General features: G+C 43.8%; 1 protein-coding gene across 1 annotated transcript; it reads right to left on the bottom strand.

The window, feature by feature from the left end:
* Positions 1-3,603: 3,603 nt before the first annotated feature.
* Positions 3,604-8,735, bottom strand: LOC136490722 (aminoaldehyde dehydrogenase 2). The gene is made up of 15 exons (XM_066486920.1): positions 8,442-8,735; positions 8,171-8,313; positions 7,172-7,252; positions 6,928-7,076; positions 6,166-6,258; positions 5,959-6,082; positions 5,779-5,844; positions 5,537-5,606; positions 5,283-5,359; positions 5,088-5,201; positions 4,699-4,776; positions 4,473-4,624; positions 4,316-4,376; positions 4,084-4,190; positions 3,604-3,976 (listed from the first exon to the last, which is right to left on the bottom strand). The coding sequence occupies exons 1-15, from the start codon at positions 8,554-8,556 to the stop codon at positions 3,886-3,888; spliced, it is 1,521 nt and encodes a 506-aa protein (XP_066343017.1). The 5' UTR covers positions 8,557-8,735; the 3' UTR covers positions 3,604-3,885.
* Positions 8,736-27,285: the final 18,550 nt, after the last annotated feature.

Genomic DNA, 27,285 nt, shown 5'->3' with positions numbered 1-27,285 from the left:
ATTTTGAGTTTAAAGAGAATGTAGAGGACAATTGTGTCTATGCAAAGTTTAAGAATGTGAAGTTTATCTTCCTTGTCCTGTATGTGGATGATATCTTACTTGCTAGTAGTGATGTCAGTCTACTACTAGAGACAAAGAAGTTTTTATCCTCAAAATTTGATATGAAAGATCTTGGTGAAGCTTTGTTCGTTCTAAGGATTGAGATTCACCGAGATAGAAGTAAAGGGGTATTAGGACTGTCACAAAAGACATACATAGAAAAAATCTTAAAGAAATTTAGTATGTACAAATGTAGTCCCTCACCTGCTCCTATAGTCAAGGGCGATAGATATGGAGATTTTCAATACCCCAAGAACCAGTATGAGATCGATCAAATGAAAACGGTTCCATATGCTTCAGCTGTCGAAAGCTTGCAATATGCTCAAGTATGTACGCGCCCTGACTTAGCATTTGTTACCGGGTTACTTGGCAGATTCTAGAGCAATCCTGGAATAGAACACTGAAAATTGGTAAAGAAAGTCTTACGTTATTTGCAAGGAACGAAAAACCTCATGATGGCGTATAGAAGATCAGATTCACTTCATATAGTGGGATATTCTGATTCTGACTATGCGGAAGATGATAGAAAATCCATGTCTGGATATGTATTCACTCTCGCAGGGGGAGCTATTTCATAGAAAAGCTCAAAGCAAACCGTCACTACATCGTCCACAATGTATGCCGAGTTTGTAGCGTGTTATGAGGCAACGGGATAGGTGAACTGGCTAAGGAAGTTCATACCCGGTTTGAAGGTGGTTGACGATATCTATAGACCACTTAAGTTATACTGCGATAATAATCCGGCAGTACAGTATGCTCACAACAATAAGTCAAGTGGTGCTGCCAAACACATTGACATAAAGTATTATGTTGTGAAAGATAAAGTCCGGGATCATGTCATAAGTCTCGAGCATATAAGTACCAAAAAGATACTCGCGGATCTGCTTACAAAAGGCTTACCACCCAACGTGTTCAGAGAACATGTAGCCGGCATGGGTTTAAGGGAAAGCCTAAAATTCCTGGATAAAAGAAGGTCCAAAGTTAAGTATCTATTTCAGAACAGAGTGGTGTGTTATAGCTGTTAAATCTATCGGCAATTGACCGTGACGATGAAACATGCTCTATGCGCTAATATGTAATGGAATGAACAAAAGTAAATGATATGAAATTGAAAGATGGTAGGAGATTAAGGGGGAGATTGTTAGATTGATCTCTAATCTCAAACTGGGCCCAACGGCCCAGTTGGGCCTTTGATCTGCGCCCTAATCGGGGGCGCCCAGCCCACTATGGCTGGAGGCCCCCTATCACACTGCGCAATAAATAGAGGTGGGGGCTGGTAGCTCTGGACACTATGTTCGCCTGAGCCGAGCTCCCCACCGAAATCCCTAATCCGTTCTAGAGGGCGCGTAGCCAGTGACAGAAAGCCACCAGCTGCGCCGCCACCGGACTGCGTCACTACCACCACTGCACTACGCCGCCACCGGTCTTCACCGTCGGTCGCCACCGCCCATCACCGACACCGTCTTCACCGACCGTCGCTGCCCTCTCGTAGATACCGACGCAACGCCCATGGCAGACACCTTTGGATCGAAGGCCTACGATGGTCGGTAACCTAGCACTACTCCTCCCTCTAATCTCTGTCTAGTTCATGTACTAGGACATGCTATTTATTTACAAGATGTGCCCGGCTAGATCTATGACCATGTGATTCGAATAGTTTACAACAATTCAGACCAAATTATTTGCAACATACGTCTGAAACAGATAAACATTTTGAACAGACGCTTGCAACATGCCTCTGAAACACTTGCACTATATGCAACATCCTAATCTACTTCTGCAACGTCCATATGAAACGCTTGCAACATACCTCTGAAACATCTGAAACATACATTTGCAACATAGGAGATGGGGCCGGGGCCGGTCATTCCGGCCTCGGGGGTGGGAGCCGACGGCGAGCTGCGTCGTGCGAGCACCACCGGCATGGGCCGCGCTCGTGGGTGCCCTTGGCTCGGCTGGGACCGACCTGAGGCGTATGATGGCAGCACCAACACCAGTAGAGGCGGGCAGCGTGCTCGACGCGCATGGAAGCGAGCGGCCCGACCAGCAAAGGTGGGCGAGTGCGACGAGCAAGAGAGAGGAGCGAGCGGTGCAGGCTAGGCGTGCGCGGCGGCGAGGGAAGAGACGACAGCAGCGAGGCAGAGTGGGGTGTGCGGCGTCCGGACGGACGCCCATGTGGGAGCATTGCCGTATCCTAGTTGAGTAGTTTCAAAGTTTCGTTTTAGAAAAACTTTGAAAATGGTTTTTTGAAAAAAAGGAAAAACTCCAAAGCGTACTCAATTTTTTTTGCTAAAAAGTTTTTTTTTTGAAAGATCAGTTACCAGCTTTCATTGATATAAGAGAAGAGCATATTATAATGATCTATGTGGCACAAGCCGCGCTGCAACAGTTTTGCTCGGGACTCAGAAGCCTAGTCCCTCGCCACCCCTGATGTCGATTAAGTTGATTTAGATGAAACAGATGGTGCTACAGCTAAGTGGATCCTAAGAACAATCCCTGCAAGCATCTGCTCAAGAGCAGCAGGCGCCGGTAGTAGCTGCTTCAGATCATTGTTCCCAGCAAACGCCCAAGTCTGCGCTTCATCTTGAATGGTGAACACGATCTGCTGGACAGACCTGACCTCCTTCCTGAAGATGCGGTTGTTCCTCTCTCGCCACAGTTCCCAGATGGTCAGAGTGACCATCGAACGCATTCCCGGTCGCGTTGAAGGAGTAGCAGCGGCCACTAATCCAGTGAACCATTCAGTCATGGTTGCAGTTTGGTCCCAATTTTCAGGCATCAAGGATGTTGCCTGAATCCAGTTCCCAACCTGCTCCCAGACTTTTCTTGCCACATGGCACTGGCAAGACAGGTGCAGCGTAGTCTCAAGATTTCTGATACATAGCTGACAGAAGTACTCGGCCAGCCTCTGATCTGCAGGCGCGCTGCTATCCATATTCTATCCTGCAACATGAGCCATATGAAGGACTTACATTTCGGTGGCGCCTCTGTTTTCCATGTCTGAGCTGCTGCCACGCATTGTGTCTTTCCCTCAAAGTGCATAGTGTACGCAGACTTGGTGGAGTATTTGCCGTCAGCTGTCAGTCCAGGAGATGGTGTCTTGCTATGACTCTATGAGGACTATATTCTCCAGCTCCTCCCAAAGTTTGATGTACTCCGCGATAAGTTGCTGGCTCAAATTGTGGTCAATGTCAACCGTCCTATTTTTCCTCCTGCTATGCTTGTGCAGCGCCGGAAAGCGCACAGCCAGTGTCTCGCCATTCAGCCAGCGCGAGTTCCACGAGGATGCCGTTTTGCCATTTCCCAGCTTACAGTGGCTGCACTGAACATTGCTGGGTCTTCATCAGAAACCGGCACCTACAAGCCCTCCCGTGGCCTTTGCCGGTTGTCCCATGCGAACCACAGCCATATCTTAGTCTTAGCCTCTTATGGATCGACTAAAGCACTCCAGGAAGTTAATAATGAATCCTCGTGAAACATATTTAAAGTGTAAAATAATACGTATTAGCAGTCTCAAGATTATCCAATTATCATTATTATTATTGCAATCTTCCAGGTGCAACTACACACCACTGCGAAACTTCGAATGATAAGAGTGCAGACTAACAACCCATGCTAATAGTACTCTTCAGTCCTGAATTCTATAGTAGTGCAAGCAGCAAGCATTTTGCCATCAAAGAGCTTTTATTGACGAGCACTGTACTGTACATAAGCTTCTGTCCATGAACAGGACTGATGCTGTCTTCAGTTAATGATGCGCTCCATTCTCCTGGAATGGATGCCCCTTCACAGCTTAGATGGAGGCTGGTACCATCCCCACGGTTCATCCGAGCAATACTTGGTGACTTGCTTCACGGTCATATAGTTATCAAGGCCCCTGAAAGTAGTGGAGGCAATTCAGATGATGCAACTTACAAAACCTTTGCTTAGGGAGTATAATAGCTACAATTTGTGCAATCTTTTGACATTGCAGCCAAGACTCACCATTCTCCGAGCTCCCGACCAAAACCGCTCCGCTTGTTCCCTCCCCAAGGAGCTTGGACGAAGCATGGCTGCGAGCAATTTATCCAAATAATACCAGAGTGAAGAGCCTGCAGACGACAAATTTTACATGTGTTATGGTATCAAATACTTCCATCAAATTATAACTTTAACATCCTTGCAAGTAATCAGGAGGTGAAATCAATGTCCAGGTCATACTTCCACTTTCTGTTACCTTTGAAATGCGCTCGCACCTCTCTTCATCATTGGAGATCACCGCACCAGCTAAACCATAGCTGAAAAGAGTTTGTGCAGAAGGTGAATGAACAATATAAGCATCAAAGGCTCTTTTTTATTTTCTAGTCTTGAAAAATCAAGCAAAAATGACTCACTGAGTATCATTTGCAAGTTCCACAGCTTCACTCTCTGTCCTGAACTCTTTAACGCAGATGACTGGTCCAAAGACTTCCTCTCGCCAAATTTGCATTGACGTACTAACATCTGTTATAATTGTAGGTTCGAGAAAGAACCCTCTTCTGAGATGCTGCCAATTCATCAATGTAGCTTGGATCAATGGCTGAGAAACCAAAATCAGGCAATGAAATTAAGGATGCTTACCTGTGGTCGGGCACCTCCATACAGAATTGTGGCACCTTCACTTCTTGCAGTTGAGATGAACTTCTTTATCTTTTCATACTGAATTAAACAAGAGGATTTAAGATGTTCAGAGTTGGGGATGACACATGCAATTGGGTTATGTTCATAATGTTCTATGTTGATTTCAAAAATATAAATGAATAAAATCACTTTTTTTTGAAAGAGAGGTGTGCAAAGAATCATTTGCTAACAGTTTCTTGCTTTGGATATCATCGCTATTGGCCTGATTCCTGATTACTTATTTAATTTGGACATAATATCCTCATTGAAGTATTACATATATTAAAAAAAGGTAAGTACATGTCTGCAACAAAACTTCAACAAGTTTGATACGCTTCGTTTTACATCACCTGTCCTTCACTGACAACTGAACCCAGTCTGCAGCCTTCCTCCAGTGGATCTGAGACTTTTATATTCTTTGCCCATGCAACCAATCTATCCAAGAATTTCTTTGCAATTTTCTCCTGTATTAGAAATAACTTGGTGTGATGTCATGTATCAGAAGATGACTTGATCTGTCCAAAACAGCTAGAAGAAATACATACATGCAGCAGTAGACGAGAAGTAGCACTGCAGACTTCACCAGCATTTACGAAGATCCCAAACATGGCCCATTCAACAGCTGTTTTCAATCCAGTTATACCTTAGTACAGCTAACAAAACTTGCAATAAAATATGTAAAATTGACTTTTGCACTTCCATAATGTTATAAACCTTATGAATTGAGCTGAAAATAGATTGATTGTTGAAACATTAGATAAAATAAAATTAGGGGCATAGTGCAACATGAGGAAGAGACCTTTGTCAATGTCACCAATGTCATCAAAGACAATAAGAGGACTTTTGCCACCAAGCTCTAATGAAACAGGCTGTTGAAGATTACAATAAACAATGGAATAAGAATTCTGTGATACAGGTACATAATTTGAAGATTTCTTGCATCAACAGATCCACAATGATCATGTTGATGGAAAGTTCATTTAGGATGTGGAAATTTGCTGAGAACGGATGGCAGCTAAATATAGAGAAAAGAGAACAAACCTTAACCATTTGGGCAGCTGAAGTCATTATCCTCTTACCAGTTTCTGTACTTCCAGTAAAAGCAATCTACAACATGGACGAATAATTGTGATAAGTTTATGATCTGACAGTAATTATTTCAAATCAAGTGATGCTAAACAGCATATGTACTCATTGAGAAAGAGGTCTGATTGTCTTGACCTTATCCACATGGGGATGTGAGGATAATGGAGCACCAGCTTCAGGGCCCAGACCAGTAATTATGTTCAAGACACCTGGTGGTAGGCCTATTTCCATACATATTGCACCAAGCTCTAAGCAACTCCTGAATTTATAAAAGATTTTATTCCCAGCTCCCAGGATAAAACAACTGCTCAAGTAATAACTTAAAAAGCATCAAAGCCTTACACAGAAGCCAACTCTGAAGGCTTTAATACAGCTGTACACCCAGCAGCCAAGGCAGGTGCGACCTTCCAAGTTGCCATCAACAGAGGATAGTTCCTTCATTTACACAAGGAGAAAGATAAGGGGTTAGAATGATCATCGGATAAACTCATTGTTCATGTGCAAAGCACAAACATAAACGATAGTAGTTCTCCAAGCCTTTTAGGATGCATGTGAAGGTGCATGTGTGAGTGATGGTGTTAACATATCCTTAACTTGTAGAGGGCTCAACAATTGAGAAATGAGCATAATAATGACTAAAAGGCTGGTATATGGCCCAGGGCCAAGGGGCTTGGAGAAGAAAAGGCACATTTCTAGCTGATCATGTTGTGCTTTTCTTGGATATAAGAGAGGTCGAAAGAACCAATTTCAGTTATCATGGAAGCAGCTACTAGCTTCAAATATGTTAAACTATGAAATACAAAAGAGAACAAATTTAAAATACACTCGCATACATATTAACAGTATTTGCTCTGATAGGAATCAGAATGTTCTCTTGTTTGACATGGATAAATGAAAGCATGTGGTAAAGATAGAAAATAAATAATCACTCTGGTTTAACCACATAACAACTGACCTTAAGAAGAAAACGAGACATGGAATGTAGAAACATTTTGTTACACTATAGAATCAGCATATGCTCATGAACTGAAAATCTAGAAGCATACAATGAAATGTTGGAAAACTTGTTGAATTAAGGTGCTTGAATGAAAGCAGATGTCATACCAAGGAGTGATCAGTCCAACAACCCCAATGGGTTCTTTAAGTACATATGACTTGAAGTTTTCCATAGGCAGAGAGATTGGTGAACGTTGCTTCCCATCTAAAGCTTCTGCCAGATCAGCATAGTACTCAAAGCATGCAGCGACATCATCCTAATATGAAATGTTAAAACATTGATTAAAACATATTGCATCTTCTTTCTCCAGACACAACGAACATCATAGTGCAAAATGCAAACTGAAGCTACCATGTCTGCACTTGCTTCATCCAGAGGCTTCCCAGAATCAAGTGTCTCCAGCAAAGCCAACTCAGATTTTCTATCTTTAATCTGCACCCAGCAACAAACATTTCAAGAAAATTACTGCCAGAAGAAACAACTGTGCCAGTTAAGAAGAAAACAATGAGACGATTTCCTCATAATAACAGATGTCCATTTAGCCAACTTCTCCTGTTGAGTTACACTGGTTAGACCTTTGAAGCCTGGGAATCAAATGGACAATGAAACCCCTGTCACTGGTCCAGGTTCAAAGGCTGGCACAAACTTCTTAAGGACAAAATCAGGGGGCGTCCCTCCCCCTGGTCGAGTCTTTTAACAGATGTCCATTCAAAATGCAGTAAACAGCATTAACTAGTAAGCCTTCCACATGCGCGCAGGAAGTAATCTTAAATGATGACAGTAAGATCCAATGCCCGATTGCTGATAGCTGAAATATAATCCATATTTTCCACTACTGAAAGACAATCTACAGACAATTTCAGTGTCATAGCATGGCACATAGCAGGAAAAATAGTCTATGATTGGAGCCTGCATTGTCACTATCCTGCTAGGCTGTTACTACCTCAAGAATTTAAGGCTTCTACTCTACAGTATGAGATTAGTAGACCAAGATTAAGGCTACTCTGCAGTATGAGATTAGTAGACCAAGATTAAGGTATCGGATATATAAAACTACAGCCATAGATGTTCATACACAACAAACAATCAACCTAACCAAGAGGTGTAAAATGAAATCAGATACTGGCCAAATAAAAGAGGAGACATTCGACAATCAATCGCTCAACAGTCATCCATCTCGATCACGTTTTTGTTTTTCCCAGAAGCGATCTATGGACTCCAAAAAACACTAGGCAAGAGCAACCTTCCTAGTCGCCCCCAAAACTAACTCTGTTCACACACCAGCTAGATGTTCACGACTCTAACAGACTCGGGATATGGTTGTGAGTTGTGAAAGGACAAGGTTGGCACCTTGGCGGCGATCGCCCTGAGGAAGTTGGCGCGCACGGCCCCAGGGGCGCGCGACCAGTGCCTCCCGCCGTCGCGGGAGAACGCGTCCCGCGCCGCCGCGACCGCGATCTCCACGTCCTCCGCCGTGCCCGCCGGGATGTCGCCTTCGCCGATACCGATCAGTGGTCACCACCACCACAACAAAAAAGGTCGAGTTCAGTACGGTGCTAGGTAGGGTGCTGCAGGTACGCTGTCAAAGCGATCGGAGAGAAGGGGGAGCGCGGGCACGAACCGATGGTGGCCTCGGTGGCCGGGTTGACGACGGGGAGGCGGCGCCCGAGGCACGGCTCCCTCCAGGCCCCGCCAATGAAGAGGCCGCGCCGGGGGACCGTCTGCGGCGGCGCCATGGCGATGCGGTGGACTGGGGACGAGAGGACAGAGGAGTGACCTGCTGCCGCTGCCGCCGCCGCCTTTCAGGTTGGCCTGCGCCTGCCCTGCGGTGACTGTTTGGTGGCCGACCGGCAGCAGCTGCGCCGTGCTACTTTTTTGATCTGGACTCCGCTCGCCGTGCTTTCTTTGCAATCGATCGATTATAAATTTATATATATAATATCTTGGCGAAGAGGTGACCCACCTGCCATGTGATGAAGGATATCTTGGCGCACGCGCACGTCGTCGCGTACGGGCACGGATGCCCCGCCACTCCGCCAGTCCACCACCCGTGCACGGTGGCACGGTGCACGGCTTCGACGGCCGTGTGAGTGGTGCGGAGCCCTCCATGCACCAGCGTCGCCATCCCTCCGCGACCTTTGTGATTTGTCTACAGCTCAGCGTCTCCGCTGACAGTAAGCAGCATAGTGGGCGAAAATGATAGGGCTGTTTGATGTTGCCGGTGTTTAGGCTGTGTTTCGTGAAATTTGAAAATTTGGCTAATGTAGTACTTTTGTTTTTATTTGATAATTAGTGTTTAATCATAGACTAATTAGGCTCAAAACGTTCGGTCTCGTGATTTCCAACTAAACTGTACAATTAGTTTTTTTTGTCTACATTTAATGCTCCATGCACAGCATAAGATTTGATGTGATAGCTACTGTAATACTCTTTAGAAAATTTTGTGAGAACTAAACACAGCCTTAGAAACAATTGTGTTGTAGTAGATCGCTTATTCGCTTGTGCCTGGCTGCAATGTGAATGCACTTGTGCACACAACTCTTTGTTGCGTGATTGAATCTCCATCTTCTATGTGGAAAGCGGATATTGTGAATCCATGGTCTAGTGCGGATCATTTTTATTTATTTATTTACTTGTTAATTGTTTCATTCATGGTTCTCTAGGCTTGTTAACCACTATGTGTCGATAAAAGATGCTCGGAAGTCCACCAAGAGGTATCCCACGATGGTAGATTTGTCGTAGAAGTGAGCGAGATCAGGAGCGAGATGGTAATACAAGCACCAAGACATAAGATTTAGACAGGTTCGGCCGTCAGTATGACGTAATACCTACATCCTGTGTTCTGATATATTATATTGAGATGTATCGATCTTGTTCACTAGGGGACCTCTGCCTCTCCTTATATAGTCTGGAGGGGTAAGGTTACAAGAAAAGTAGTCTATTTGGTACTATACAATATCTTGCGGTGCACGTCGAGTAGCGTCGTGCACGTCTTGATCTTATGGGCTGGGGCACCTCTGATGGTGCGGTCCATGTTTTGTCTTATGGATACCGGAGGCCGTACCTCTACAGCTAGTCCCTGAGCCTGATAGTAGGTGATGTAGTCACGTGGTGTCAGGGTCAAAAAGTAGAAGATCAGCCGAGCAGGCAGCCAGTCCCCGGGCGTAGCCTCGAGATGAGAACAAACACATTCACCGCAAGGTGAAGTGTGCCCACTTAGTCCCCGAGCCTGCTAGAAGATGAAGAATGAATCTTGTAGCAGGGTTAAAGAAAAAGAAGTCTGAAAGCTTTACCGACGTCATTCGACATGCGCGTATCAATACCCTAGACGTGCTGTCTAAGATCAGCACCCTGACCCGAACAGCATGGAGTAACTTGATAGCATACCGATGAGACGTAGCAAGATCCGACCACCAAGAGAGCACCGAGGAGTCCCCGGCGTCGCTGGCGATGTCCGAGCGCCGAAGAGCGAGGAGTCCCCAGCGTCGCTGGCGATGTCCGAGCACCGAGGAGCGAGGAGTCCCCGGTGTCGCTGGCGATGTCCGAGCGCCGAAGAGCGAGGAGTCCCCGACGTCGCTGGCGATGTCCGAGCACCGAGGAGCGAGGAGTCCCCGGCGTCGCTGGCGATGTCCGAGCGCCGAAGAGCGAGGAGTCCCCGGCGTCGCTGGCGATGTCCGAGCGCCGAGGAGCGAGGAGTCCCTGGCGTCGCTGGCGATGACCGAGCGCCAAAGAGCGAGGAGTCCCCGGCGTCGCTGGCGATGTCCGAGCGCCGAAGAGCGAGGAGTCCCCGGCGTCGCTGGCGATGTCCGAGCGCCGAGGAGCGAGGAGTCCCTGGCGTCGCTGGCGATGACCGAGCGCCGAAGAGCGAGGAGTCCCCGGCGTCGCTGGCGATGTCCGAGCACCGAGGAGCGAGGAGTCCCCGGTGTCGCTGGCGATGACCAAGCACCGAGGAGCGAGGAGTTCCCAGCGTTGCTGGCGATGTCCGAGCACCGAGGAGCGAGGAGTCCCGACGTCGTTGGCGATGTTCGAGCACCGAGGAGCGAGGAGTCCCCGGCTTCGCTGGCGATATCTAAGCACCGAGGAGCGAGGAGTCCCCGATGTCGCTGGCGATGTTCGAGCACCGAGGAGCGAGGAGTCTCTAGCGTCGCTGGCGATGACCGAGCACCGAGGGCGAGGAGTCCCCGGCGTCGCTAACGATGACCGAGCACCGAGGAGCGAGGAGTCCCCGGTGTCGCTGGCGATGTCCGAGCACCGAGAAGCGAGGAGTCCCCGGCGTCGCTGGCGATGTCCGAGCATCGAGGAGTCCTCGACGTCGCTGGCGATGTCCGAGCACCGAAAAACGAGGAGTCCTCGGCGTCGCTGGCGATGTCCGAGCACTAAGAAGTCCCCGGCGTAGCTGGCGACGTCCGTGCGGTGAAGTGTGCCCACTTAGTCCTCGAGCACGAAGAATCCGAGCATCGAGGAGTAACCGACGTCGCTGGCGATGAAGTGAGCATTGAGTAGAAGCGACCGGCGAACAGTCCGATCAACTGGTCGACGACGGAGTTCATGAACCAAGCGGTCCGACCAGTTGATCGGTGGAGAAGCCCGAGCACCAGGTGATCCGATCACCTGGACGATAATCCTGCAATACAAATATGTAGAACGAGTAGTACATTATGTAAAAATATATGAACTCCGGAGAAAAAAATAGCGTATGTAGCTTGGCGATTAGTTAGAACGAAGATGTATTTATATTTAATATAAACCGTCCGGCCAGTTAGTGTGTAGCTGAGTCTCTAGCCCTAGCTAGCCTATAGTCCATAACGTCGAGCACGGAGCCTGTGCACGTGTAGGAGGAACAGGCGTCGCTAAGGAGCCGCTGCCGACCACCCATAACGCAGAGGGCAGACGCTCGTGCACGTGTAGGGAGGAGCCAGAGACAGAGCCGTCTCTGGAGGCGTCCGAGCATCAACATGACTGTTCAGGGGTTCAGAAAATCGTTTGGATAGCAAACATAGAGAAAACAGTTCGGAGAAACATCATGGCGATATACGGAGATTGAAGAATATTTAGAAAAATATTAAAGTGTGACTTAGCTTTAGACATAGCGTCTGATCGACGACGTATGTTGTTATTTGGTCAGCGTTGACGGCGAACACCTGGCGGGCGGTGTGTTGTTGGTGAAGGCGACCTCGGAGGTGGTTCCGAGATCGGATCTGCTGTCGCGGAGGTTGATGTAGCCAGCGATGAATCGTCGTCGTGGACCGACATGGATCTCCACGAGATTGATGACGAGGACGCGCTGTTGATTTGAGGTTTATCTGGCTCGCCATAGGATCAAGCGCACACCCCTACCTTACGCGTCAACTGTCGACAAAAGATGCTCAGCAGTCCATCGAGGGGTATCCCCACGATGGTAGATTTGTCGTAGAGGTGAGCGAGATCAGGAGCGAGATGGTAATACAAGCACCAAGACACAAGATTTAGACAGGTTCAATCGTCAGTATGACGTAATACCTACATCCTGTGTTTTGATGTATTGTATTGAGATGTATCGATCTTGTCCATTATGGGACCTCTGCCTCTCCTTATATAGTCTGGAGGGGTAGGGTTACAAAAAAAATAGTCTATTTGGTACTATACAATATTTTGCGGTGCACGTCGAACAGCGCCGTGCAAGTCTTAATCTTATGGGCTAAGCCACTTCTGATAGTGCGGCCCATATCTTATCTTGTGGATATCGGGGCCATACCCCCCACACTAAGCGAGGCAGATGTATAACGCCTTTACGTTGTTGCATCCTTAATGAGAAGTGTCAACACACTGGTTTACATTCCGTTAAACTTTTTAATGATGATAATGTATTACAACCCCATTCTAAAACAATCCAAACGCAAGCGCTTTCTACATCCAAGACTCCAAGTGCGAGTGTTCTGGATGCTTCATGTAGTTGTTAACTCTTGAGTATTTTTTTTCCGTAATCATAGTTTACCACGTTCGCGCGAGTCATATGTTCCAACAACCTTGAGTCAGCATTGACTTGTCTTCGTTAGGGTAGAGCGTTTTTTTTTTTTGACAGGTACTCAAATATATTAGCATTAAAACCAAAGTACAAACTTTTGGGAATTCCTATCCCCAAGGGCAAACTTGTAGCTCCGGAGCTACGACAAGAGAAGCAACACAGAGACTCGTGGAAATGATCTCACTTACAACAGCAAACATTGGCCTAGGAGAAAACTGTACTTCTGTTGATGCAGAAACAGGTGATGTCCCCACCTGGGGCGTTGGGCCTCAGGAGAGAAGTGGCCACGATAAAGACATCGGGATCTTTATTCTCGCACTTTGATAGCATAGTCGGCGCACTCCGATAGTACAATTGGTGTTCTCCTCGACTGTCGACCTATGTTTTCGAGAATTTAGTTTCATGAGTTTTAGATATTGAATGATATTCACCAGACTTAGAAAATGGCTCCACGTTTGCTGACGTTAAGTCTGAGGACCAGCAGCAACGGTTGTTGAAGGTCTGACCCGAACATCAGCGAACGCTTTGCCACTTCTGTATCTGCTATCGATCAAAAGAACACTTCTGTATCAAAAGACTTTATAATCAGTAGTCGTCCTCCATATTAGGATTTGGGTTTTTGCTTCAGATTAAACCATCTTTAAACAGTCATCATTTATTGTTTTGTTAGATCCCAACTTTGAGTGCTTAATCATAATCAATAATTCATATTGAGATTGTGTTTTTTTGAGTTATTGCTCGCGTTTTTCGTTTCGTAGGTATGGTTTAGCCTTCTCGGCGAGATAGTGACACGATTAGTAACTAGAAGACATGTGGTGTAAGAGCATCCAGAGTGGTGAGTCGATTTATTTAGGAGAGAGAGTGTAACACCCCTGGTGTTAAATACCTGATTAGCGATAGGTTAAAGATAATAAAACTTGATTAGTAAGTTTCATGTGCTCTGTAATGATCTTTTGTTTGTAATACTAAAAATGTGGAGTAAAAGTTCTTTTAAATTATGGCCAACTTAAATCTTTTTAGGGAAAGACAAATATTTTCTCAGTAATAAAATGTGCATGAATAGTGTTGCTTAAGTGCTTTGCATGAACCTAAGTGTATTTTGACCGTATGTGGTGTTTGCATAATGTTTGAAATCAAAAGAACACAAAATGACAAGTCTTTCTTTGTTTGAATCACCTTTTGTTAATATAGGGTCAACATGTGTGATGTCAACCAACTTTGTTTTCATGCTTAAACATCTCTAAATGAGTTTGTGAACAAAAGTTATTTATGGTTCATGTTGGAAAAATGTGAAGAAAATAATTAAAAATACTAAAAACCTTAACCTGTTTTAATTGCTCAATAGCTTTTTGGAGGATAAATAAATAATTATTTTATATAGAAACCGTAAAATATATTGGTATGAAAAACTTAGTATAAGTTATGAAGTTTGTGGTGGAGTGCTTGTTGGTGCTTAGTTTGCATGTTTGATAGATTAGTTAAGGCTCCAAAGTTTGAATCAAACTCAGTTTTCTGGGAAACTTAGAAAAATTTCCATTTCTGGAATCAGCCCGACAAACCAAAGTTTGAGCATGTTTGTCTCCTAATCTGTTGCGCTGATGACAGTGGTCTCTTAAGCATAGTTGGAGTTTGCTTTGAGTTGAAGATATTTTGTACAAGATACGGGGCCCGTAGCTTGACCAAACTTGCTGCACTGGACGTCAAAGAGGGGCACATGGCCACTGTCGCACCCATGCCCTGCTCTGACCTCGCCCACGTCGTGCCCCTGCTCACGCCCATGGCCACCCATGCCGTGTTGCTCCCTCTCCCTACCTTCTTCTGCACGCCCAGCTCACTCACTTGCCCTCGCCCTCCCTCCCTCGGCCTCTCCCTTGCTCTGCTGCTCGCAAGCACCCGCCATGGCCGTGCCGAGCTCCAGCTCGAGCTCTTGTCGCCGCCATTTTTGCCGCTCCGCCCGGCTCTGCACTCGACCAAGGCACCCTTGCCACCTCCTCGTTGCGTGCGCGCACCACCGCTGCGCAGCCATCGTGCGCAGGAGGGCTATCGCGTCTGAAAGCTCTAGTTTGGTTTTGGTGAATTGATGAAACCCTAAGTGCTAACCTAGTTTATCAAGTAATTATGAGATAGGTAGCACACTTCAAGTGGAGAAGCTAATGAAGATCATAACATGACAATGGTGATGGCATGGCGATGATCAAGGGCTTAAACTTGAAAAGAAGAAAGAGAAAAACAAAAGCTCAAGGCAAAGGTATAACTTGTAGGAGCTATTTTGTTTTGGTGATCAAGACACTTAGAGAGTGTGATCACATTTAGGTTTGATAGCTGTACTATTAAGAGGGGTGAAACTCGTATCGGAATGTGGTTATCAAAGTGCCACTAGATGCTCTAACTCACTGCATATGCATTTATGATCTAGTGGAGTGCTAACATCCTTGAAAATGTTTGTGAAAATATGCTAACACATGTGCACAAGGTGATATACTTGGTGGTTAGCACACTTGAGCAAGGGTGAAGAGAATGGAGGAGATGCCAGTGTCGGTCAAGTGACCGGACGCTGGATCCAAAAGCATCGGACGCTGACTGCCTGCGTCCGATCGCACTGACTGGCGGTACAATGGCTAGGGTTTACCACCGGACGCTGGGTTGTGTTCGGTCAAGGTGGACCGGACGCGTCCGGTCAAGGAAAATTGGTTTTTGACCCTTACTGTACTCGATCGGACGCTTAGGCTCCAGTGCCCGGTCAGTTTTGCTGGAGCGTCCGGTCAGCTTCGTAGCCGTTGAAATCTGACGAACAGTGTTTGAAGCTAGTGACACGTGGTGTCCATCAGTGGACCGAACGCTGAGTCTAGGGTCTGGTCAGTTGGACCGGAGCGTCCGGTCAGAGCGCAGTGTGCCCAGTGAAGGGGTACAACGGCTCTATTTCATGGGGGCTTCTATTTAAGCCCCATGGCCGGCTATGGCTCATATCTTTGGCCATTTTCATTGACATAGCAACCTTGTGAGCCTAGCCAAAGTCCTCCCACTCATCTCCATCATTGATTCATCATCTAGAGGCACTTGGTGTTCGTGTTTCGCTATGGATTTTGCTTGTTACTCTTGGTGGTTGCCGCCACCTAGATGGCTTGGAGCAGCAAGGATTGTTGAGCGGAGGGTGGTGATTGTCTCCAGCTCCGATTGTGGTGATTGTGAGGGGTTCTTGATCTTTCCTTGGTGGAGCGCCAAAAGGTACTCTAGTGGATTGCTCGTGGCTTGTATGATCCTCATCTTGTGTTGGTTGTGCGGCACCCTATTGAGGGTTTGGCGTGTGAAGCCAATTAGCGCGTGAACCTCCAAGTGAGTGAATCACTACAATGAGGACTAGCTTGCCGGCAAGCAAGTGAACCTCGGTAAAAATCACTGTGTTCATCATTGATTCTGAGGTGATTGGTCTTCATTGTTATTTATCCTTGTGATTGATTGGTTCTTCATCTACACGGTGGTATAACCTTCTTGATCACTCTCTTTACTTTATCGCAAACTATTTGACAAGCTCTTTAGTGTAGCTAGTTGTGAGAGCTTGCATGCTTGGTTGGTGTGGCTCTTTAGTTAGCCTTTGAGGGCACACTAATATAGGGTAGTGTCATAGCTTTTGTGTAAATATACACTATTTAAACTAGAATTGTGGTAAGTGGCTTGCATCTTGAGTAGGCTAGCGCAGCACTTGTATCGCCTTATAGTTGTCTAACCATTTTGTTAAGTGTTGTTGTAGAAATTTTTATTAGGCTATTCACCCCCCTCTAGCCATTAGGACCTTTCAAGTGGTATCGAAGCCGAGGTCACCGTTATTTGAGGCTTAACAACCTTCGGTGTTAAAATGGCTCAAATCAACAACACTAAGAAGCTACCCCAATTTGATGGCACAAATTATCCTTATTGAAAGTCAAAGATGACCACACATATCAAGTCAATCAATAGAAATGTGTGGAAGGTGGTAGAAACCAAAATTGAGATTGGTGATCCAGAGAATCCCACCGTGGCCGAAGAAGTGCTTCTCCAAAACAATGATATTGCTCTAAGTGCCATTCATGATGCAATTGATGAGAGAACATTTGAGCAAATCAAGAATATTGAAATAGCTCATGAGGCTTGGAAGAAGTTGGAAGAATCATTTGAGGGCACTCAAGCCGTGAAGGGTGCAAAGGCATATATTCTCAAAGAGAAATTTGCAAGCTTCAAGATGAAGGATGATGAGAGTGTGTCAGAGATGTTCCATAGGCTTCAAGTGCTTATCAATAATCTCAAAGCACTTGGAGAAGAGGTGAAGGACAAGGACTTCTCCCATAAGTTCTTGAGATGCTTGCCTTCAAGATTTGGTACATTGGTCACCATTCTAGTAAGAAGCGGTTTGGACACCATGACACCAAACCAAGTATTGGGAGATATAATGACCGATGATACCTATAGAAATGATGATGAGAAGGAAGAAAAAAAAGAGAAGAAAGATGAGAAGAAGGATAAAAAGAAGAAGAGCGTGGCATTCAAAGCCACATCATCCAAGGGCAAAGCAAAGCAAGAAACATCAAGTGAAGAAGATGAATCATGGGATGATGATGATGATGATGATAAGAAGATGGCTCTATTTGTCAAGAGATTTGGCAAGTTCATGGTAAAGAAGGGCTACCATGCTAGAAGAAAGAAGTCTTCATCCAAGAACAAAGAAGAGTCAAGAAGGTGCTTCAAGTGTGGAAGTAAAGATCATCTTGTTGCTCAATGCCCATACAATAGTGACAATGATGATGACAACAAGAAGAACAAGAAGAAGGACAAGAAGGAAAAGAAAGAAAAGAAGGACAAGATGGCCTTTAAGAAGAAGAAGGGTGGTTCATATGTAGTCACTTGGGATAGTGATGACTCCTCAAGTGTTGATGATGATAGTGATGATCACAAGACCACTAAGAAGAAGGTTCTTGCAAGCATTGCCATCAATGAGAAGTCTTCTCTCTTTGAATCTTCATCATGCTTCATGGCTAAGGCCACTAAGGTACAATCTTGTGATGATGAAAGTGATGAAGAACATGTTGATGATAATGAACATGAAAATGATAGTGATAGTGATGATGATGAACCTACTAAGGATGAATTATTTGACATGCTAGAAGATGCTAGAGAACACTTTGATATCAAGAGAAGGGAATGCAAAAGCTTGCGTAAGGAACTAAAAGCCCTTAAGCAAGCCTTTGATGAGCTCAATGCATCTCATGAGAGGCTAGAGGAAGCCAATGAGAAGCTTGGCAAAGCTCACAAAAAGCTTGAAAAGGCTCATTCCTCTTCGCTTGATGAGCAAAATAAAAAGCATGTTGAAACTTGCAATGTAGGTTTAACTTGTGATATAATTGATGGATCATTATCTATGCCTATCATTGTTCCTCCAACTAACCCTTCTTGTAGCACTTCCACTTCCACCTCATCTAGTAGTGATGGTCTCACTTGTGATACCTCACTAGTGGTTGAGAATGAAAACCTCAAGAAGGATGTCACTAAGCTCACTCACACCTTAGCTAAGGCTTATGGTGGTGAGGACCGCTTGCTTATGGCCTTGGGTAGACAAAGAGCTTCTCTCTACAAAGAGGGATTGGGCTATACCCCCAAGAAAGGCAAGGCGGCCTTTGCCCCTCACAAGACAAGTTTTGTGAAGAACAATGGTCGGTTTTGCACTAGTTGCAAGCAAGTTAGTCATAAAGAGTATGAATGCACCAACAAAAGCAAAAATACTAATGTATCCTCCATTAAGCTTAATTCTTTCTATATGCTTGTTAAGGGTACAAATGGTGTGAAGGCTAAGTTCATTGGCAAACCATGGATGGGCTCAAAGAAGAAAGCCATTTGGGTGCCAAAGAGCTTGGTTACTAACCTTCAAGGACCCAAGCAAGTTTGGGTACCTAAAAGGAATTGATTTTCTTTTGTAGGTCAATTACAAAGTCGGAGGAAAGCATTGGGTTCTTGATAGTGGGTGCACCAACACATGATCGGTGATGCAAGAATGTTCAACTCAATCAACACCAATGACAATGATGGTTATGATAGTATCACATTTGGTGACAATGGCAAAGGCAAGGTCAAAGGGCTTGGTAAGATTGCAATATCCAATGACTTGAGCATATCCAATGTGTTGCTTGTAGAGAGATTGAACTTCAATTTGCTATTCGTGGTATAATTGTGTGATCTTGAATTCAAATGCATATTTGGGGTAGATGATGTAGAGATCATAAGTGTAGATGGCTCTAACTTGATCTTTAAAGGCTTTAGATATGAGAATCTATACTTGGTTGATTTCAATACTAGTGAAGCTAGATTATCTACATGCTTGTTCACTAAGTCTAGCATGGGTTGGTTATGGCATAGAAGGCTTGGTCATGTTAGAATGAAACAATTGAATAGATTGATTAAGCATGACTTAGTTAAAGGCTTGAAAGATGTTGTGTTTGAAAAGGATAAGCTTTGTAGCTCTTGTCAAGCCGGCAAACAAATTGGAAACACCCATTCTAAGAAAAGCATGATGAGCACTAGTAAAGCATTTGAGTTATTGCACATGGATTTGTTTAGGCCAACACAATACACTAGTACCGGTGGTAACAAATATGGATTTGTGATAGTGGATGACTACACTAGATACACACGGGTATTCTTTCTAGTGGACAAAAGTGATGTATTTGCAATATTCAAATCATTTGTCAAGGGCATTCACAATGAGTTTAAAACAACCATCAAGAGAGTTAGAAGTGACAATGGTAGTGAGTTTAAGAACACTAGAATTGATGAGTTATGTGATAAATTTGGAATTAGACATCAATTCTCGGCCAAGTAGACACCTCAATCAAATGGCCTTGTTGAGAGGAAGAATAAAACACTCATTGATATGGCAAGGTCTATGCTTAGTGAGTACAATGTGAGTCAATCTTTTTGGGCCAAAGCTATCAACATGGCTTGCTATTATAGCAACCGCCTCTATTGTCACCGATTGAAAGAGAAGACACCCTATGAGCTCTTGAATGGTAGAAAGCCCAACATTGCATATTTTCGGGTCTTTGGTTGCAAATGTTATATCTTGAAGAAAGGCACAAGATTAGGCAAGTTTGACAAGAAATGTGATGAAGGATTCCTACTTGGTTACTCCACTACAAGCAAAGCATATAGAGTTTAGAATTTGGATAGTGGTATTCTTGAAGAAGTTCATGATGTTGAATTCGATGAAACCAAGGGTTCACAAGTAGAGAATGAGAACTTGGAAGATGTTAGAGGCATTCAACTTTCAAATGCCATGAAGAACATGGATATTGGTGAATTGAGGCCTAGGCAAGTAAATGATGATGAAGATGATCAAGTGCAAGTGCTCTCTAACTCAAATGTGTAAGATGATACAAATCAAGCTAGTGCAAGTGACTCTCATGACATTGATCAAGATCAAGTGGCTAGTACATCATCTCAACCCAATGACCTAGCAAGTGCAAGCAATCAACTTCCAATCCTCCAACCAACCAATGTTGCTAGAGATCATCCTTTGGATATAATCATTGGTGATATCTCAAGAGGTGTGCAAACAAGATCAAGATTTGCATCATTTTGTAAACACTTCTCATTTGTGTCATCCATTGAACCAAAGAAGATAGATGAAGCTTTGAAGGATGTTGATTGGGTGAATGCTATGCATAAAGAATTGAACAACTTCACAATAAATCAAGTATGGGAATTAGTAGAGAGACCAAAGGGACACAATGTGATTGGAACCAAATGGGTCTTTAGAAACAAGCAAGATCAAGATGGGATAGTAGTAAGGAACAAAGCAAGATTGGTAGCACAAGGCTATACACAAGTTGAAGATCTTGACTTTGGAGAAACATATGCCCCGGTTGCTAGATTGGAAGCAATTAGAATCTTGCTAGCTTATGTTTGTGCCCACAACATCAAGCTCTATCAAATGGATGTTAAGAGTGCATTTCTAAATGGTTACATCAATGAAAAAGTATATGTTGAGCAACCTCCTAGTTTTGAAGATGATAAGAAGCCCAACCATGTATACAAGTTGAAGAAAGCTTTGTATGGTTTGAAGCAAGCACCTAGAGCATGGTATGAAAGATTGAGGGATTTCCTACTCTCTAAAGGGTTCACAATAGGTAAGGTTGACACCACTCTTTTCATCAAGAAGATTGGAAAAGACTTGTTTATGTTGCAAATCTATATTGATGATATCATATTTGGATCAATAAATCAAGAATTTTATGATGAGTTTGGGAAGATAATGGCTAATGAGTTTGAGATGTCCATGATTGGAGAATTGAGTTACTTCCTTGGTCTTCAAATCAAGCAATTGAAGAATGGTACTTTTGTGAGTCAAGGCAAGTACATCAAGGACATGATCAAGAAGTTTGACATAAGTGAAAGCAAAGTCATTAGCACACCAATGGGAACCAATGGCAACTTGGATAGTGATGCAAGTGGAAATATGGTGGATCAAAAGTTATATCGGTCTATGATTGGAAGCCTACTCTATGTGACCGCATCAAGGCTGGATGTCATGTTTAGTGTATGTATGTGTGCAAGATTTCAAGCCTCACCAAGAGAAAGTCATTTGAAGGCTACAAAGAGGATATTGAGGTACTTGAAGCATACACCAAATGTTGGTTTGTGGTATCCCAAAGGAGCAAAGTTTGAGCTAGTTGGTTACTCCGACTCGGATTATGCGGGATGCAAGGTTGAAAGGAAGAGCACATCTGGCACTTGTCAATTGTTGGGAAGATCACTTGTTTCATGGTCATCAAAGAAGCAAAATAGTGTTGCATTATCAACCGCCGAAGCCGAATACATATCCGCCGGTAGTTGTTGTGCACAAGTACTTTGGTTGAAGGCCACTTTGAGTGACTTTGGAATTAAGTTCAAGAAAGTGCCATTGCTATGTGACAATGAGAGTGCAATCAAGTTAACCAACAATCTAGTGCAACATGCAAGAACAAAGCACATTGATGTCCGCCATCATTTCATAAGAGATCACCAACAAAAATGGGACATTTACATTGAGAGTGTAGCCACCGAAGATCAACTTGCCGATATATTCATCAAGCCATTGGATGAGAAAAGGCTTTGCAAGCTAAGGAATGAGTTGAACATATTGGATTTCTCAAATATGTGTTGATGCACTCCCTACTCATATGACATGCCTCTCCTTCAAGCAATCCAAGGTAAAAGTTGATTGGCATGGCATACATCCTTGCTAAGGACATGTTTAGTGCATCTAGTCATATTTTCAATCTTATTAGGACCTTTTAAATGGTTCTATTTTATTAGGCTCATTCGTGAAAATTAAATGAATTTGATGTTTATATGGTATCACTATTGCTTCTATGCTTGATTTGATCTAGTGATAGCATATGACATGTTTATGGGCTTGTAAACCTAGTGTTTAATCTAGAAAATGGGCTCTAAGTGTTTAACTCAACATGGTACAAGATAACCCATATTTGGAGGTGTGAAGAAGCTTGTCCTTGGATCAAACCGAGTTAAATATCTTTGGCATATATTCTAGTTTGAACCAAATTTGGGAAAATGATCCTCACCCCATTGATTGACATTGATAATCTTGACCCTACAAGTAATACTATCTACATTTAGAACCTTTGTGGTCATTGATGATAAAGGGGGAGAGAAACAAAGATATGGGGGGAGAAACAAAGATAGGGAGAGAAACAAAGATAGTGAAAAAGGGAAAGAAACATAGATATCTTGATATATGACATAGGGGGAGAGATATGAAAAAGAAAAGGGATCAACTAAAATTTTGAGCACACAAGTAGGGGGAGCAAGCTCATGAACTTGTATGGTGCATTTGATTGTGCATTTCATATGTTTGCTTGCATGGCATAAGTATTAAATTTAAACATCCATGCTTGTGTGATGAATGTTAGTTGTAAGATTGAATGATGAAATGAAATCACTAAATAACTTTCATTTCCAAGTAAGTCTTTACAAGTGGTATCTTTCAAAGTATGTTTCCAAGTGATATTGAGCTAACCATGGTGCTAAGGATGGTATATTGGTGCACTCCGATTGGTATCATGCTTCAAAGGTCCATCTCTTATACCTTAGCATCATGTGGTAGACATTGACTCCTATATTTTCTATCTAAGCATATGTACAAGCTTCAATCTAAACTCTTAGCACATATGTAGGGGGAGCAATTGCTACCATTTGGGGTTCATGAAACTTGTCCATATCCTTTTACAAATGGTAAATATTCTTGGGCAAACAACATGGATTCAATTGAATTTTAATTCATATCTTTGTATAAGGGTTGTCATCAATTACCAAAAAGGGGGAGATTGAAAGCTCTAGTTTGGTTTTGGTGAATTGATGAAACCCTAAGTGCTAACCTAGTTTATCAAGTGATCATGAGATAGGTAGCACACTTCAAGTGGAGAAACTAATGAAGATCATAACATGACAATGGTGATGGCATGGCGATGATCAAGGGCTTAAACTTGAAAAGAAGAAAGAGAAAAACAAAAGCTCAAGGCAAAGGTATAACTTGTAGGAGCTATTTTGTTTTGGTGATCAAGACACTTAGAGAGTGTGATCACATTTAGGTTTGATAGCCATACTATTAAGAGAGGTGAAACTCGTATCGGAATGCGGTTATCAAAGTGCCACTAGATGTTCTAACTCATTGCATATGCATTTAGGATCTAGTGGAGTGCTAACATCCTTGAAAATGTTTATGAAAATATGCTAACACATGTGCATAAGGTGATACACTTGGTGGTTAGCACACTTGAGCAAGGGTGAAGAGAATGGAGGAGATGCCAGCGTCGGTCAAGTGACCGGACGCTGGATCCAAAAGCACCGGACGCTGACTGCCTGCGTCCAGTCACGCTGACTGGCGGTACAGTGGCTAGGGTTTACCACCGGACACTGGGCTGTGTCCGGTCGAGGTGGACCGGATGCGTCCGGTCGAGGAAAACCGGTTTTTGACCCTTACTGTACTCGACCGGACGCTGAGGCTCTAGTGTCCGGTCAGTTTTGCCGTAGCGTCCGGTCAGTTTCGTAGCCGTTGAAATCTAACGAACAACGTTTGAAGCCAGTGACATGTGGCGTCCATCAGTGGACCGGACGTTGAGTCCAGGGTCCGGTCAGTTGGACCGGAGCATCCGATCAGAGCGCAGTGTGCCCAGTGAAGGGGTACAACGGCTCTATTTTGTGGGGGCTTCTATTTAAGCCCCATGGCCGGCTATGGCTCATATCTTTGGCCATTTTCATTGACATAGCAACCTTGTGAGCCTAGCCAAAGTCCTCCCACTTATCTCCATCATTGATTCATCATCATAGTGAGATTGGGAGTGATCCAAGTGCATTACTTGAAAACCCACCGGCATAAATATTCTATCCTAAGAGTCCTACTAGTATGATAGGAATCGTATAGTATGCCATGCTATAGGACTTATGGTAGAAGTCGAGTGATGGGCTGTCACTCGCGAGAGATAGGTCCTTATACTACTACTATCATAGGGTTTTGGATTCAGAGATGGATAATAAATTGGAGACTGGGTAGGACTAGGGACTTTGGATGTGGACTTGGTTGGGCAACAGAGCGGGGCTCTAGTTGTATTAGTCCTGCCTGTGTCGATCAAGGACCATACCGTTGGCTAGATCGCTGGTTAAGTTTGAAGGTACTGAACACATAACATGGACCTGAGTTACCATTGACCGTGAAGCTAAGTACTTTCCTATGACTTAGGTCCCTAAAATGTTTATTGGAGTGTTACACTGGCCATTCGAGGAGTTGTTAGGAGGCGGGGAATGTCCATGGTAAAACTTATGAAAGAGAAACCCGTTGCCGCTCGGCAGGGCGGGCCTCATAGGGTGGGTTCTCTAGGATGGTCGGGTCGCTTTCAGACCTAGGTCGTACGAGGGGAAAGGTAGCCTTGTAGTTGCTCCTTCAAGAAGTACGGACGTGTGTTTGGGATTGCCTAGCTGGATGTACATCGATTGCAATCGCCGCCTTCCTTGGATATGGATACCACTTGCCACTGTCTAGCATCGTAGTAACAACTGAAATATGGGGATGCTGATGAGGCTACTGCCGGATCATGAAATATATTCTGATTGCTTACCACATGCTTGAAAGTGGTTCAGGTACTTACCTAGAATGCTTAAGTAATGAACTTGATGTGACTACTAAAAAGTTTGAACACAAGGATGCACTATTAGTAAGCTTTTCTATAAAAACAAAATTAAACAGCTAGCCAAATAACCTTAGCATGTCCTTGAGAGTCAGGAGACTACTCCCACATAGTCGGGTAAGTCTTGTGGAGTATATTGTGTACTCAGGGTTTTATTTCCCCTGTTACAGGTAGCAAGTGGATGTCAGAGCTAACTGATGCTTTGTGTGGACACCTTCTAGTGGGCTCAGTGAGGCTTCCTTTATTGTCGCGATCGTAGCATTTTATTCTTATAGCTCTACTTCTGCTTTAATATTCAAAATTGTTTACTTCCGCTGCTTTTATGAAATTGCTCTGTCAAACTTTGATTTTTGTAATCTTGCGATGTATGAAATGATTAATAAATGATGTAAGTTTTATTCACTTGTTTATGATCCTGATAAAAATGTGGATTTTCGAGTTCTCCCGCAGGGTGTGTTCAACATACTACCAAATTTAGCTTAGTCTCTTATGAACTTAGTGTCAAATGATTAACAAATATACTTAGGATTAGGTTAAATTAGGTGGTTCTACCGCATATAGTGCCACCTACGCCGTGAATCAATGCATCCAAAAATCGACTCAATGTCCTACAATGGTGAGTCGACTTGAGCTGGGACATTTGGGCCCTCCGACGGGACAACAGCAAAAAGGAGACAACCTCCTTGGTCCTTCGCCGGGTGAAGAAATCATTTTTTATTGCTGATGGCCGCTGATGAACCGATGCAAGAGTTTGCATCGACTCTTCTCTCTCCTTCATGGGTTGATATACTCTGGTTCATCACTCATTCCATTCTGGTGACACGTAGGACGTTGCATCAGTTTGTTTTTGCCACTAGAGAAGCCCTGAGGTTGTTGGAATTTGGTCTTGTGATATGAAGTCGCATGGATATGTCAAGTCTTCGCCGAATTGTTGTTTATCTTTGCTTAGCCGGAGATTGGTACCTCCATTCACGTTAGCAGCTGAGGCGCACGAAGACATGGATGGCGGCTTGACCACCGATGGGGATTGGGAAGGAAATTGAGAGGAAATGTGGGTTTAGTGGTGATATGCGGAAGGAAATTGAGCGACCAAATTTCTAGTCAGATCATGGGAGGAGGCAACGAGCGTAGTGTTTGGCACGTGTTTTAACTGTCGACGTGGCAAGTGACAAGGAAAAGAGAAGCTCTGGCAGCAAGAAATTTTGGTTCCTAGCAGTGTTTTCCTAAACGCTAAACGGTAAATAGTCGGTCACCTACCGTATAGCCATTATTCGGGCAAAACGTCCCATTAAACGGGCTAAATGGTCAATTAAACGGGGTAAACGGATGATTAAACGGAAATGGTGCACCACCGTGTAGCGTTTACATGGTGTTTAAACAGGCTAAACAACCGTTTAGACGAACAGTGGTTCCTAGGTGGTGGTGTGCTAGGCCTTCGCGCGCACAGCTGGCTATGATGCATGGTCCCGGTAGAGCTTGATTCAGGACCGTTTTCACAGACTCTAAACTCTATCGTGGAGCAGCTTTAAAAGAAAAATTAGAGTTTGTGGAACATATTTTTATGTGCTCTCATAACTCCATATTTATTTTCTCGAACAGAGTACATGGAGCTGAAACCGTTTGGCTAAAAAACATGGAGCGGAGCAATCCCAAACAACCCCTTAGTTTTCAATGCATGTGAATAAAACAAAAGACTTACAGTAAAGCTTTATTCATCGGTTTCCAAAATATTGACAAGTTGGTAAAGGTGCGCTCTAGGTCCTTTTCATTTGAACTACTTCAGCGGTACTTTTAGTGAACAAATAGTATTTTTCTCTCACAATAAATCTACATAAACATTAGCATAAGCCAAATTCTAGCTAAATGCATCTTCTCTTTCTTCATAATTTATATGCCATATTATTATTTTTAGTGTTGTTATTACATAAAAATGAAATTCTGAACTAGCCTACGAGAGCATGTTCCTTCATCTAGATGGTTTGGTTCTTTTTGGGATCAAGGCCTGTTTTTTTGGCAAAATATTTGGTGGAAATCACCTACTAGGTGGAACATAGAAACCAATTAAAAAATATATCTTGGTTGTTCAAAAATTTGAAACTTGCCACATCTATAGTACATACAAATATGTACTCACATACAAAAGTTGAAATTTAAACCCACATTTAAAAATTTCATACAAAAATGATAATTTTTTTGCTCATGTGCACTAAAATACAAAATTCCTGGATTTCGTCTTTTAGTGCACGTGAACCGCA

Source organism: Miscanthus floridulus, chromosome 11 (assembly GCF_019320115.1).
Source record: "Miscanthus floridulus cultivar M001 chromosome 11, ASM1932011v1, whole genome shotgun sequence".
In the NCBI taxonomy this organism is placed as follows: Eukaryota; Viridiplantae; Streptophyta; class Magnoliopsida; order Poales; family Poaceae; genus Miscanthus; species Miscanthus floridulus.
Note: the sequence above shows the minus strand (reverse complement) of the source record. Positions and strands in the feature narration are given on the sequence as shown.

Coding starts and splice junctions, on each gene's coding strand:
- LOC136490722 (XM_066486920.1), bottom strand. CDS start 8,556: ATGGCGCCGCCGCAGACGGTCCCCCGGCGCGGCCTCTTCATTGGCGGG. Junction 8,314..8,441: donor GGCCACCGAGGCCACCATCG/GTTCGTGCCCGC, acceptor GTATCGGCGAAG/GCGACATCCCGGCGGGCACG. Junction 5,845..5,958: donor CACATCCCCATGTGGATAAG/GTCAAGACAATC, acceptor TCCATGTTGTAG/ATTGCTTTTACTGGAAGTAC.